This window comes from Myotis nattereri, assembly GCF_964212035.1.
Source record: "Myotis nattereri genome assembly, chromosome: 4".
NCBI classification, from domain to species: Eukaryota; Metazoa; Chordata; class Mammalia; order Chiroptera; family Vespertilionidae; genus Myotis; species Myotis nattereri.
In genome coordinates, this window is record NC_138079.1 from 48,129,568 (window position 1) to 48,144,985 (window position 15,418).

The window sequence follows — 15,418 nt, forward strand, 5'->3', positions numbered from 1 at the left end:
CCACAGGTGGGATGGTGGAGCAGGTTGTGGGGGGGGGGGGAGGTTGACAGGCGGGGCTGCGAGCCTGGGAGCACAAGCTGGGGCCCGATCCATGCAGGCCACCCCGATGGACCCCACCCAGGCACGAATTCGTGCACTGGGCCTCCAGTACTAGATAATAAGCCTTGTTCTCATAAGGTAGTAGAATTTTTTTTCACATTGTTATGGAACAACATAAAACACTTGAAATGATGTGATTCTCCTTTTCAGGATTTGTACTCTGCATTATAATATAATGAACACCATATTTCTAGCTCAATTATAGCTGCCTGCACTTATGCTATATTACATATAGCATAAAGATAAGCATGCCCTACAATATAGTCAGTATTTTTTTCAAATCCTATTGTGCTCAGTTTTAAAGCTTTTTATAGTAATTCCTTCATGATTTAGTCAACATGCTTTCCCTGACACCAACCATATTCATAACATTCTCTCCTGGGTCAAGAGTGTACTTATTAACAAAGGAAACCATCTATAATCTATAATAATAACAAAAGCATAATATACTAATTGGACCAGACGTCCTTCCAGAGGAAGCCCAGTTCCTTGGTGCCTGCCGACAGCCAGAGGGAAGCCCGGGTCCCAGGTGCCAGAGGGAAGCTGGTGCCAGCAGCTGGGGGAAGGCCTACTCTTGCATGAATTTCGTGCACTGGGCCTCTAGTTAGCCTATATAATAAAAGCCTAATATGCAAATCAGTAGAATGGCTGGTCACTATGGTGTGCACTGACCACTAGGGGACAGACGCTCAATGCAGGAGCTGCCCCCTGATGGTCAGTGTGCTCCCACAGGGGGAACACTGCTCAGCCAGAAGCTGGGCTCATGGCTGGTGAGTGCAGTGGCAGGAGCCTCTTCCGCCTCTGCTGCAGGCAGGCGGTAAGGAGCAAGGGGTCCTGGACTGCGCGAGACCCGGACTGCAAGAGGGATGTCTGACTGCTGGCTTAGGGGATTGGGCCTAAGCAGGCAGGAGGACATTCCCTAAGGGGTCCCGGTCTGCGAGAGGGTGCAGGCCGGGCTAAGTGACCCCCCCCCCTTCCCCCCAGTGCACGAATCTCGTGCACCAGGCCTCTAGTTACATAATATGTAATAAAGGGAGGAAGCATAGTAAAAATGTATAATTGATGATTCTCTGCTTTAATAAAATATAGAACCCATGTAATGAAACATCAAGAAAACAAAAAAATGTCCTTTATAGGCTTAAAGCAAACTACTATGTCAGTGACTTTATAATTGCAGAAGCCTCCTCTACCTAAACTGTTATCCAACAACAATAAATCAAATAATATAAGTATCAAAATTTATAAAGGAAATGATGAGAGATCCAGGGCTTATTATTAGCCAGCCACATACTCCAAATGGGTGACTATTCTAATAACTTATTTCATAATGCAAATAAAGCAGTGTTTTCAACTGAATTAATACTTGTGACTCAATGCCCCAGGATAGTATCTTGGTTCTGCAAAAAGATGGATAAGATACCTTAATATTGTTAAAGTTCTGAGTATTTCATCAAGAGCTATTCCTTATTTCATGTTAAAAGAAGAGGAGTAAAATTTAGAAGACATCAGCAATAAAACTGTCAGCTATATAATGATCACAGTTTATTATCTTTTAGGCCCTTTCTAACTACTAAATTCCATGTTCCAATTTACAGCTTTGGAAGTGAACCCTGTAGTAGTATAACTGAAAACCTATAATTTATCATTCATAAATCAATTAAAAGGGGGAAGCTCTTAAGATCACTTCAAACAGATAGCAAGAAATGATGCTTCTATGTCCTGAAGCATTTTAAACTTTAAAAACATAAAAATTATACCCATTTTCTATTATCATCTAAGATCCAGATCTTCAATCTCAAATTTTACTGGTTTATTCAGCATTTCATTAAACTACAAACTGAATTAACAAGGACATTGGCACAAAAAGTTTTGGGGAAAAATACAATTTACTTTTAATCCTAAAGAGTAGGCAAGTAGCCATGAGAGCATTCAGTGCCACAGACAAGAATGAAGAACAGATGGGGGCTGGCTAATCTGGCCAGATCAGTTAAGTGGAGGTTCTACTCAACCCCTAAAACAGCTTCTCAACATCAGCACTATGATCGTTTGGGCTGGATAATTCTTTGTTGCAAGGGGCTATATTAGTTTCCTAAGGTTACTATTAAAAATTGCCATAAACTTAGTACGGCTTAAAATAACATAAACGTATCCTTTCTTAGTTCTAAAGCCCAAGAATCTGAAATCAATTTCACTAGGCCACAATCAAAATGTTGGCAAAGCCACCCCCTCTCAGGAGGCCTCAGGGCAGGGGTGGTGAACCTTTTTTATGCCAAGAGTCATTTGAATAATTATAACATCATTCGCCAGCCATACAAAATTACCAACTTCAAAATTAGCCTGCTCACACAATTTGCAATAGCTAAGATTTGGAAACAGCTTAAGTGCCCATCAGCAGATGAGTGGATTAAAAAAATGTGGTACATCTACACACTGGAATACTATGCTGCTATAAAAAAGAAAGAACTCTTTCCATTTGCAACAGCATGGATGGACCTGGAGAGCATTATGCTAACTGAAATAAGCCAGTCGGAGAAAGATAAATATCACATGTTTCACTCATTTGTGGAATATAATGAACAGCATAAACTGATGAACCCAAAAATAGATCCAGAAACAAAGACGCATCAAACCTCAGAGGGAAGGCAGGGGAGGGTGGGGAGGAGGGTAAGAGATCAACCAAAGGAATTGTATGCATGCTTATAAGCATGACCATTGGACACAGAAGTAAGGGGGGTGAGGTCATGTGCTGGCGAGTGGGAGCAGCCAGGGAGAGGACAATGGGGGAAAAAGGTAACATATGTAATATTTAAATAAAGAATTTTAAAAAAGAATTAGCCTGCTGTATTTGGTCATTTAATTAATTCATCCCTAATGCCTAGACAGGGATAGGTCCTCCAGCTAGACTATCCCCACTCCTACCCCAGGGGGAAATTGATTCCTTCCCTTTTCCAGCTTCTGGTGGCTACCAGCATTCCTTGGCTTGTGGCCATAATACTCCAATTTTCAAGGTCAGCATCATCAAATCTCCCTCTGCTGTCTTCACATTGCCTTCTGTGTGTCACACCTCCCTCTCTGCCTTTTTTAACAAGGACTCCTGTGATTGTATCTAGGCCTTACCTGGATAATCCAAGATAATCTCCCCATATCAAGATTCTTAACTTTATAACATCTGCATATATGTTAAGACTTTTAGTCGCCAGGGATTAGGACATGAATATCTTTGAGGGAGATTATTTTTCAGCTTTCCAAGGGGCTTTACTGTGAATTATAAGATATTTAGCAGCATTCTTACTTCTACCTACTAGATGCTGATAGCAGCCACCATTATGCCCCAAGTTGTGACAGCCAAAAAGGTCTCCAGATACTGCAAAAATAGCAACCAGTTGAGAACCACAGTTTTTGTAATATTAACTAACAAAATGACTAGCAAATGACACATGCTAACTAACTAGTTAAAGCTGATGTATCTACAAAATAGAAGTTCCAAATTTAAATATCCCTAAATTTAGTTTCCTATAGATCTTTTTCAGTGCCTATCACATATTTGGTTACACTTTAAAAGAACCCTGTTTTAAAACTTAACCCTTTCTAAATCTGATTGTATTTTTACTTTCTTAAGTTCTATATGTATAAAAACTGCTTTTTGTGCATCTTCTATTTGATCCCCACCAATATACCCTTCATGCCTCCATGATACAATAATTCAATGACAGTAAACATAAACAATCTGTTATCTCAAGTTAAATATTAAGATATTTTACAAAGTAACTTTGTTACAGAATATTTTATAAAGTTTTCTTTTTTCTTTTACTTACTTTTCATTACATCTAATAACTGTGACAAGCAAGTTCTGTTCTCTTTCAGCATCAGACTTTCTGATAAATAACTGGTAAAAGAGGAAAAAAGTTGTAATCTATTAGACACATACAGCATCTTGAAAAAACCTGACAAATTATTTTCCTCCATGTTCATTTCATCATCAAGGTCAATTAAAAACTTTTTTCTTATTGATTTTAGAGAGAGAGAGGGAGGGAGTTTGGAAGGAAGGGAGGAAGAAAGGGAAAGAGGGAGGGAAAGGGCACAAAACACTGATTTGTTGTTCCAGTTATTTATGCATTCATTGGTTGATTCCTGTATGTGCCCTGACCTGGGATCAAAACAATGACCATAGGTATATGTATCAAGATGACGCTCTAACCAACTGAGCAACCCGGCCAAGGCTCATCATCAAGGCAATTTTAAAATTAATTTATTCACAATGTATTAAAAAACAGTAATTTGAACTCCACAAAGCTATAATGTATAGCTCTTATAGTCTTACTGATTTGCAATTTATATTACATTAAAACGTGTTTAATTTCTATAATATATAAGCTTAGAGGTATGAAAATAACAGTAGCAACAGTTATTACATTTAATATTAAGTGTTTAATATATAAACTTTATGAGTCTGAACCTCATTTTACAGACGAGGACTCGAGTAACAGACAAGTCATGGCGATATAAATTGCCCAATATAAAGGAAAGAAGTAAAAGAGGTGGAACCCGGCACAAGTGAGGGTTTTCTCTCCTTACTACCAAGTCCATGTTAATTATAGTTGTTCCTGGGACTTAACTATTCCAACCAGTGAGAATATCATCCCATGCCTTAAAATTCGATTACATCTTATTTACATTGAGTCCAAATCAAAGGTATTAATAGTTTTTCATGGATGAATATAAAGCTCAATTACCCATTTTTTTCCAGAACCAATGACAGTAGTATGAAAGTGTAATCTTTATATTTAAGTGTTTACTCTGACGTTTTATGTACCTGAATTTGATCTATAATTGATAACAGCCCAAGTGAACAGATTCTTAAGGCATAAGTAACATTTCAAAGATAAACACAAAAACATTAATTCTTCTCTTGGGTAAAATAGTTACAAAAATAGAAAGACAATTCTTTAAGAAACTGTGTTGAGATATGTGTTTTAAACTATCCAGATTATTTAAATTATATTAGAGGTTTTATTTGTTTGTTTTTTAATTCAGGGGAAGAGAGAGAAGAGAAAGATAGAAACATCAATGATGTGAGAGAATCACTGATTGGCTGCCTCCTGCATGTACCCCCACTGGAGATCGAGCCACAACTGAGGCATGTGCCCTGACTAGGAACTGAACCTTGACCTCCTGGTTCACAGGTCAGCACTCAACCACTGAGCCATACCAGCCGGGCAAATTATATTAGAGTTTTGTTAATTAAGTTTAATATTAGATTTTCATCATCTATTGTGGGAGATAACTTTAGATATAGAAATCAGTAACTCCCTTTACAACTAATATATTACTGGTTATCAGTAATTAAAAACAATTTGTTTTCCTTTTCCCCTTTCTTGTAAAACTCCTTCTTAAGTATAAAAATAATGCATTTGGTTCTAATAATGCATTTGCTGACCACATTCTTTAACTCTGAAATTATTTTCAGTTAGCAACTTTTAATTTCAATCTTGAATTAGAATTTTAATTTTGATTTAAAAAATCCAAAGGCAAGCAAGAATATCTAAGCAGTCAAACTAGGAAATTAGAAATAAAGCTCTAAATCCAATGAAAAAGAAGAAAACCTAGAACTAACAACAGAACATCCTATGAGTAATAATCTAAAGCATCCAGAATATAACAATAGCACAAGGGCTTTCTATCCCTTTTTGAAATCAGGAATAATGTAAAAGCAATTATCCTACTCTCTTTCATTCAGGGTGACAGAGTAGGTTAGCATTGTGCCCACCTCCTCCCATGACCATATAAAAACTACAATAAAATTATAGAACCATCACAGAAAACCATCTTTAGAACAGGATAGAAAACAGAAGCCACACCAAGACTGGTAAAAGGGATAGAGATGCAAAATGAGCTGTTCCATCACCCAGGGTGTGGCAATTAAGAGTTAGAAGGGAGACTTCCATTCAAGATGGTGGAGAAGGTAAACATGGTACTTGCACCCTCCAAAAACCACATTAAAATTACAACTACAGAACAACCATCATTGAGAACCATGTGAAATCTAGCTGAACGTAAGTCCTATAACTAAGGATATAAAGAAGCCACCTTGAGATTGGTAGGAGGGCGGAGATGCAGAACAGAGTGGTGCATCTCCCATGATTTTTAATCACCCATGTGTGGTGATTAAAAATCACAAGGCATATCTTGGCTGTGGAGGTCCCAGTAGGAATTAAGGAGTCCTAGCCTCACACTAGGCTCCCCAGCCCAGAGTCGTAGTCTTGGGAAGAGAAGATCCAATAACTTCTGGCTGTGAAAAGCAGTGGAGATTGTGGCTGAGTAAGAGGGAGGGCTGCTGGAGTCCCAGGCTATCCTCTTAAAGGGCTCATGTATGGACTTACTCCCTGAGATCCAGCACTGGGGCAGCAGTTGGAAAGGCACCACAGACATTCAAGAAGGAACTGAATGGTCTGGCTTTGGGGCAAGGGCTGGAGGGTTAGCTTTCTCCCACACAGAGTGCTGGCAGAGGCTATTGCTTCTTTGCTGAGCCCTCCCCCTGCAGATGCAGACAGGCACCACATCTGAGTTTCCATCAACGCGTTTAACACTGTTTGTGCCCTGGAAATTTCCCGAGACCTGCCCCACCCTACTTGTTGGCCCACCCAATCGACTTCCAATGGCTTTTCCATATACACATCCTGTCTTGGCTTATGATCTGGATTTTCCTATATTCTCTCAAAGGTTCACAAACCCCAAACAAGCAACATCTGGCCTCAGCATGCTGCTAGCCTCTTGCTAAGTGGGCACTAGCAGCCAGACTCAGTTCACAGCTTGGCCTCTCCTGGGCAACTCCAAGCCCAGCACAAGTAACAATCATCTACATTATATTTTTGAGGCTCATGCTGGGTGGCCTTGGGCAGAGCACAGATGGTAGCTGACCATGGCCTACACCTTCCAGGAGGCCCCAGAGACAGTGCAACATGGTAGCTAGCTTCAGACCATGTTGAAGTATCACCTGACTACTCCACAAGTGACACACTCAAGGGGCGGATACTGCTGGCATCAGAGCTCTCTGCTGAAGCAAATTCTGCTCTATAGGGTCAGCCCCTGCATAGCAGCTCCAACACTGTAGTTGCTAATCGGCCTGGGAGTTGATCCCTCCCATTCACAAACCAATAGCAATCAAAGCTCAACTACAACAGGAGGGTGTACACAACTGCATGGGGTCGCACTTGGAGCACCCAGCTCAGGGGACCAGAGAGGCTGCACCACTGGTTCCTATAGGACACCTACTACATAAGGCCACCACACCAGAAAATCCACCTAAATACATAGAAACAAAAACTGAGAGGCAGCCAAAATGGTAGACTAAGACACATGTCCCAAATAAAAGAATGGGAGAAATCTCCAGAAAAAAGAATTAAATGCAACAGAGGCAAGCAAACTACCAATTACAGAGTTCAAAACAATGGTTATAAAAATGCTCAATGGATGCAGTGAAAATTTCAGCAGCATAAAAAAGGACACAGAAACCATAAAAAAGAACCAGTAAGAAATGAAGAACATAACAACTGAAATTAAGAATATACTAGAAGGAAATCAACAGCAGATTAGATGAAGCAGAGGACCAAATCAGTGATTGGGAAGGTAAGGTAGCAGAAAACACCCATTCAGAGCAGCAGAAATTTTTTTTTTTAAAAAAAGAGAAAATAGTTTAAGGGACCTTTGGGACAACACCAAGTATAATAACACCCTCATTTTAGGGGTACCAGGAGGAGAAGAGAAAAAGCAAGGGACTGAGAACCTAATTGATAATGACCGAAAACTTCCCTAATCTGGTGAAGAAAAAAAGCTCCGAAGTCTAGGAAGTATAGAGATGAACACACCAAGACACATCTAATTAAAATCCCAAAGTTGCCCTAGCCAGTTTGGCTCAGTGGATAGAGCGTTGGCCTGCGGACTGAAGGGTCCCAGGTTCGATTCTGGCCAAGGGCACATGCCCGGGTTGCGGGCTTGATCCCCAGTAGGGGGATGCAGGAGGCAGCCAATCAATGACTCTCTAATATCATTGATGTTTCTATCTCTCTCTCCCTCTTTCTTCCTCTTTAAAATCAATAAATACATATATTTTAAAAAAATACTAATTAAATAAAATCCCAAAAGTTAAAGACAAAGGGAGAATTTTAAAAGCAGCAAGAGAAAAGCAATTAGTTACATACAAGGGAGCTCCCATAAGACTGTGAGTTAATTTCTCAACAGGAACTTTTGCAGGCCAAAAGGGATTGGCACAAAATATTCAAAGTGATGAAAAGCAAGAACCTACAACCAAGATTACTCTACCCAGCAAAGCTATCATTTAGAATTGAAGGACAGATAAAGAACTTCATCATGACCAAACCAGTATTGCAAGGTATGTTAAAGTATCATCTTTAGGAAGATCAAAAATATAAATGAACTGGTAATAAATACATACCTATCAACAATTACTGTAAGTGCAAATGGATTAAATGCTCCAATCAAAAGACTGATTGAATGGATAGCTGATTGGATATGAAAACAATACCATCACATGCACTGTCTACAAAAGACTCACTTCCGATCAAGAGACATATACAGACTGAAAGTAAACGGATAGAAAAAGACGTTTCATGAAAAAGGAAAGAAAACAACGAAACAAAAGCTGGGTCAGCAATATTCATACCAGACAAAATAGCCCCTAAAACAAAGGCAATATATATAAAGAGACATAAAGAAGGACCCAGTAATTCCACACCTGGACATTTATCTGGAGAAACTCAAAACACTAAATCGGAAGGACATATGCATCCATATGCTCATTGCAGCATCTATTCTATATATATAAAAGCCTAAGTGGTTGTCCAACTGGTAGTTATGACACGTAATGACCACCAGGAGGCAGAGGCTCCGACCGTAGCTATGATGTGCACTGACCACCAGGGGGCAGATGCTCAACACAGGTGCTGTCGAGCTGCAGTGACTTGGCAGCTGCAGTTCTTGGGTGATGCACCCGGAACCAGAGAGGAGGGAGCCCAAATTCAGGGTGCGTCACTCAAGAACTGCCCTCTCGCAATCCAGGAACCCTCGGGGGATGTTGGAGAGCCGGTTTCGGCCCAATCCTTGTAGGCCAGGCCAAGGGACGCCACCAGTGCACGAATCCGTGCACTAGGCCTCTATCTATTTGTAAAAGCCAAGATATGAAAGCAACTTACGTGTCCATCAATAGATGAATGAATAAAGAAGTGGTGCATTTATATAGGGTGGGGCAAAAGTAGGTTACAGTTGTTCATATGTAAAAAAAAATAATACAAGAATACACTCTGTTTTGCATACCCACCACTGTAAACCTACTTTTGCCTCACCTTGTACAATGAAAGATGACTTAGCCATAAAAAAGAACAAAATCTCGCCATCTGCCACAACAAAGATGTACCTAGAGAGTATTGTGCTGAGTTAAGTCTGAGAAAGACAAATGCCATATTATTTCACTTATATGTGGAATCTAAAAAAGTAAACAAACAAGCAGAATAGAAACAGATTCATAGATGCAGAGAATATTTTGATAGTTGCCAAATGGAAGGGGAGTTGGGGGCTAGATGAAAAAGATAAAGGGAGTAAAACATACAAATTGGTAGCTACAGAACAGTTATGGGGATGTTACTTTTACCATAGGGACTATAATCAATAAAAATGTAATAACTATGTATAGTGTCATATGGGTACTAGTTTATTAGGTGATCACTTTGTAAGTTAGATAAATGTTTATTTACTAGGTTATACATCTGAAACTAATAGGACACATACTAATGAGGCCACACTGACCACACTAGGAGATGTAACAGATATACTTAAAACACAGAAAGACACATGGAGGTAGCCAAAATGAGACAGAAACAAGTCTCAGATGAAATAATGAGACAAAACTTTAAAAAAATAACTAAATGAAATGGAGGCAAGCAATCTACCAGATACAGAATTCAAAACACTGGTTATAAGGATGCTCAATAAACTTAGGAGAACAGATGAAGTCAGTGAGAACACACACAAAGAGAAACCATTAAATAAACAGTCAGAAATTTAGAATATAATAACTGAAATGAAGAATACATTAGACAGAATCAACAGCATATTAGATAAAACAAATAATCAAATCAGTGATTTGGAATACTAGGCAGCAAAAAATACCCAATCGAAACAGCAAAAAGAAAAAAGAATAAAAAATGTGAGGATAGTTTAAGGTACTTGTGGGATAAGATTAAACATTCACTACTTGCATCATAGGGGTACCAGAAGAAAGGTAAGAGTACAGGATTGAGAAAATATATATGTATATGTATGTATGTATGTATGTGTGTATGTGTGTGTATGTGTGTATATGTGTGTATATACACACACACACACATATATATATATCCATCCCTTGCCAATGTAGGAACACCTAAATATGTAAAGCAAATATTGATGGACATAAAGGAGAGATCAACAGTAACACAGTAATAGCAGGGGACTTTAACACCCTATTAATATAAATAGACTGATTATCCAGGCAGAAAATCAACAAGGAAACATTGGCCTTAAATGAAAAGTTAGACCAAATGCATGTAATTGATGTTTTTAGAACAGTTCTCTCAAAAAAAGTGATCTAAACTGTTCTAAAAATTGGTATTTTTAGAACAGTTCTCTCATTCTTTTCAAGTACAACTGGAACATTTTCCAGGATCGACCACATGTTAGGCCACATTTAAGAAGATTGAAATTATATCAAGCACCTTCTCCAATACAATGTTAAGAAACTAGAAATCAATTACAGAAGAAAATGGAAAAACACAAACACATGGAGGCTAAATAACAAGCTACTAAACAATGAATGGGTTAACAATGAGGGTCAAGAAGAAATCAAAAGATACCTTGAGACAAATGAAAGTGAAAACATAACAACCCAAAATCTATGGGATATAGTTCTAAGAGGGAAATTCACAGTAATCCAGGCCTACCTCAAGAAACAAGAAAAATCTCAAATAAACAATATAACCTTATACCTAAAAAGGAACTAGAAAATGAGCAAAGCCCAAAATAAGTAGAAGGAAATAATAAAGATCAGAGATGAAATAACAGTCTAAAAACATATAAAAGATCATTAAAACCAAGAGCTGTGTTGTTGTTTTTTTGAGACGATAAAGAAAAGTGATAAACCTTTAACCAGACTCATCACAAAAAGAGAGAACCAAAATAAAATCAAGAAGTGAAGATTTAATGACTGACAACACAAGAATGCACAGGATTATAAGGAAATACTATGAACAATTATATTCCAACAAATTAGACAACCTGGAAGAAACATACAATCTTTGAAGACTGAATCAAAAAGATACAGAAAATATGAACAGACCAATTAACTACTAATATAATCAAATCGGTAAAAAAAAATCCCAACAAAAAACTTTTGGACCAGAAAGCTTCACAGGTGACTTTTAACACACATTCTAAGAATTAACACCAATTCTTCTCAAATCATTCCAAAAAAATTGAAGAGGAGGGAAGGGTCCCAAGCTCATTGTGTGAAGCCAATATTAATTACCTTGAATCCAGAACCAGACAAAGACATTATAAAAAATGAAAATTAAATTTTAAAAAGAAAAAAAAATTATAGGCCGAAATCCTTAATGAACATAGATGCAAAAATCCTGAACAAAATATTAGCAAACTAAATTTAGCGATACATTTAATAAATCATAAACCATAATCCATTGGGACTTATTCTTGGAATGCAAAGTTGGTTCCATATCCACAATCAATTAATGCAATATACCACATAAACAAAATGAAAGATAAAAATCATATCAATAGATGCAGAAAAAGCATCTGACAAAAGCCACCATCCATTTATGATAAAAACTCTCAGCAAAGTGGGAATAGAGAGAACATACGTTAATATAATAAATGTCATACATGACAAATCCACAGCTGACATCATACTCAAGGTGAAAAGCTAAAAATGTTTTCCTTAAGATCAGGAACAAGACATCCTTCCATTTTTATTCAACATAGTATTGGAAGTTGTAGCCACAGCAATCAGACAAGAAAAAGAAATAAAAGGCATACAAATTGGAAAGGAAGAAGTAAAGCTGTCACTATTTGCAGCTGACTTGATACAACAAGAACCCTAAAGCTTTCCCCAAAAAACTACTAGAACTAATAAATGAATTCAGTAAAACAGCAGGATACAAAATTACTGTTCAGAAATCATTTGCATTTTTAAACATCAATAACAAACTATCAGAGAAGCTAAGGAAAGAAATCCAACTGCATGAGGGGGAAACGAAATACACTTAACCAAGGAGTTAAAAGACCTGTACTAATACTTAGAAAATTACAAGACAATGAAAAGACAAATAAATGGAAGCAAATACCATGTTCAAAGATAGAAATAATGAACATCATTTAAATGCCCATACTACCCAAAGCAATTTATAGAATGAATGCAATTCTTATCAAAATACCAGTGGCAATTTTCACAGAATTAGTACAAATGATTCTAAAATTTATATGGAACCACAAAAGACCCCAAATAGCCAAGCAATCTTGATAAAAAAACTACAAAGTTAGATGCATCATGCTGCCTGATATCAAACTATACTACAAGGCTATAGTAATAAAAACAGCATGTGTAGATCAATAAAATAGAATAGAGAGTACAGTCTAGAAATAAGCCCACGCCTATATAGACAAAGGAGACAAGAATATACAATGGGGTAAAGACAGTCTCTTCAATAAATTGTGTTGGGAAAAATGGACAGATACATGCAAAAGAAAATAAAACTAGACCACTTTCTTAGACCATATAGAAAAATAAACTCAAAATGGTTAAAGACTAAACATAAGACCTGAAACCATAAAACTCCTAGATAAAAACACTGGCAATACACTTTTGTACATCGCTCTTAATAAGTCTCCTCAGACAAGGGAAACAAAAGAAAATATAAACAAATGGGACTACTGCAAACTAAAAAGGTTTTGCACAGAAAAAGAACACATAAAAAATTATGATACATAAACACATTAATCAAACATTTGATTATCTGAATTCTAGAAAGAGACTTTCTTCCCTTAGAGACTAAAAGCCTCACACCTGAACTCCACTGATATCAATTATTTGCATGAATATCTTTTTTAATTAAGTCAAGGATTTATATATTATTATTATATTCCTAAAGTATAGTACAGTTTAGGCACTCAGTAAAGGCTTGCTTAAGTAATTAGATAGATGTATATATCACTTTGGGATTAAATGTATATATTTATTTACAGTTGGCAAGCTGTATTTGTAGAGAAGAGGCATACCATAAATTAAGCAAAATGCAAGCCCACAAATCCTTATCTTGGGTTTGTTTTGAAATTAAAAGTAACCTGGTGTATATACTATGATGTCCGGGGCAGTATTCAGTAATTAGTAATATTAATATTTCACAAGAAAACATATTTCCATTAAATGAAAGACTAAATCAACGTCTGCTCATGTCTGCTGCCCCATATCAATGGATTTTGAAATTAAGGATGAGGGATGACATGTAGAACACCTTCCTCAGCTATTTCAAGGATTAAAATAAATCAGAACTTCAAAGATCTTAAAAAAATTAATACAAAAGTTCAAAAAGTTGAGTTTGCTGCCAGACTGTGCTGGAGTTATAAATACAAATAATGCAGGAATAATAATATTTAATTAATCTGTACTGAAGATATTTTTATAAGAATCAAGTGAATTCAATTTATGTAAAGTGCTTATCATAGAACCTGGTTCTCATTGTGCATTTATGTACTAAGTATTACTATTTACAACTGAATTGCAATTCATTTGGACATTCTTTAAAGTACTATTCATTCAATAAATCTTTACTAAATTCCATATGCCACACATACTTTATAGCAGGAGAATAATGATAAATCAAGGCAGACATATTTTGGCACTCATGTTGACCACTACTTCACAAAACTTTTAAATTTGCCATATACTGATAGCTGTATCAGTCTTTTGAAGATCAACCTGATTTACTTCTACTTTAGTCACAAACGAATCCTCTTAGCTCAAAAATATCATACTCGATTTTTAAAGATTTCCTTAAAAAGTGATTTCATTTCTTCCCTCAGCTGCCCTAACCCTTCCAGCCATAGGAGATATAAAGGACTATATTCACAAAATGAACCTTACTTAAAAACTCAGATTCCAGTAGAAAATAAGCTAAGTAACTGAATGATCTAAGTTAAAACACAAATTAATACCTTTCCATAGTAATTCCTGCTCTGGAAGCACTGGATAAAATGGCAGTCAGGGCGATTTGAGAAGGTGTGTATAAAAGGTAAGCATCCGTCAGCGCAACTCTATTAAGAAAGTCATCTGCTGTTTTTCTCAAAATCTCTGGATTCTCCAACATGGGATAGCGGGTCTAGAAAGAAAGTTTGCAAATGTTATTACTTATGAGGGTTTAATGAAGTGACAGTTCGAAATATTCAAATTAATCAGAAATTAACACAAGATGCTTTTATAAAACTTTTTTCTATACTCTAGTAACAACAATCTTTCCATGTAAGATTATTTTGTACTCCACATTAGAATGTACTGAAAGTGCAGTTGTTAAGAAACATATGCTTTAAAATAATATAGCTCAAGTTCCCAGCATAGTACTTGGCTATTCTGATTTATGTTAATCTCTTTTTGTCCTTTTCCACAAAAGGAAGTATGGGAAAGGAGGCTCTTAGAAATTCCATTGGGTCTGAAGTTGAAATACATACTTCCCAGGTAATCCAGGTGATTCGATGTAAGACAATATTTAGAAACCAAAGCATCACCTCATTTTGATTTGAAATTCCTCTACTTAGCGTTTACTTTTGGAAAGAAGCAAATGGAAATAAATCTTGGTTTAATTACAGAATTATTTTTAGAATATGCCTAAGAAATATGGAAGTTCCCATATTTCCTGACAATTCTTACCCTTTAACATGAGCCCTAAATCCTTGGATTTACTGTAGATACCCACAATCAGCTCCAAAAGCAGTAAGAAATCTTTTCCATAATCTGAAACAAAAATTCAGATATAGCCTTGGCCTGTTTTGTTCAGTAGTTAGAGGTCGGTCCTTGGACTGAAGGGTCATGGGTTCAATTCTGGTCAAGCGCACATACCTCAGTTGCAGGCTCTATCCCCGGCCCTGGGTCAGGGTGCATGTGGGAGGCAACCAATCGATGTGGCTCTCTCACATCAATGTTTCTCTCCCTCTGTCTCTCCCCCTTCCTTCAACTCTCTCTAAAAATCAATGGGAAAAAAAAAAA

At 37.0% G+C, this 15,418-nt stretch overlaps 2 protein-coding genes across 6 annotated transcripts in view; one reads left to right on the top strand and one right to left on the bottom strand.

The window, feature by feature from the left end:
• The window catches only part of RASA1 (RAS p21 protein activator 1), a gene marked incomplete at its 5' end in the record, with an annotated part of 144,733 nt that overhangs the window by 126,096 nt on the left and 3,219 nt on the right, over positions 1-15,418 (top strand). The window lies entirely within an intron of this gene.
• Positions 1-15,418, bottom strand: part of CCNH (cyclin H) — a 32,007-nt gene that overhangs the window by 5,627 nt on the left and 10,962 nt on the right. For all 5 annotated transcript variants that reach the window (XM_081089011.1, XM_081089012.1, XM_081089014.1 and 2 more), the window contains exons 5-6: positions 14,374-14,537; positions 3,915-3,985 (exon numbers count right to left, since the gene is read on the bottom strand). In XM_081089011.1, the coding sequence (XP_080945137.1) occupies positions 3,915-3,985; positions 14,374-14,537 (235 nt within the window). The remainder of the gene's footprint in view (positions 1-3,914; positions 3,986-14,373; positions 14,538-15,418) is intronic.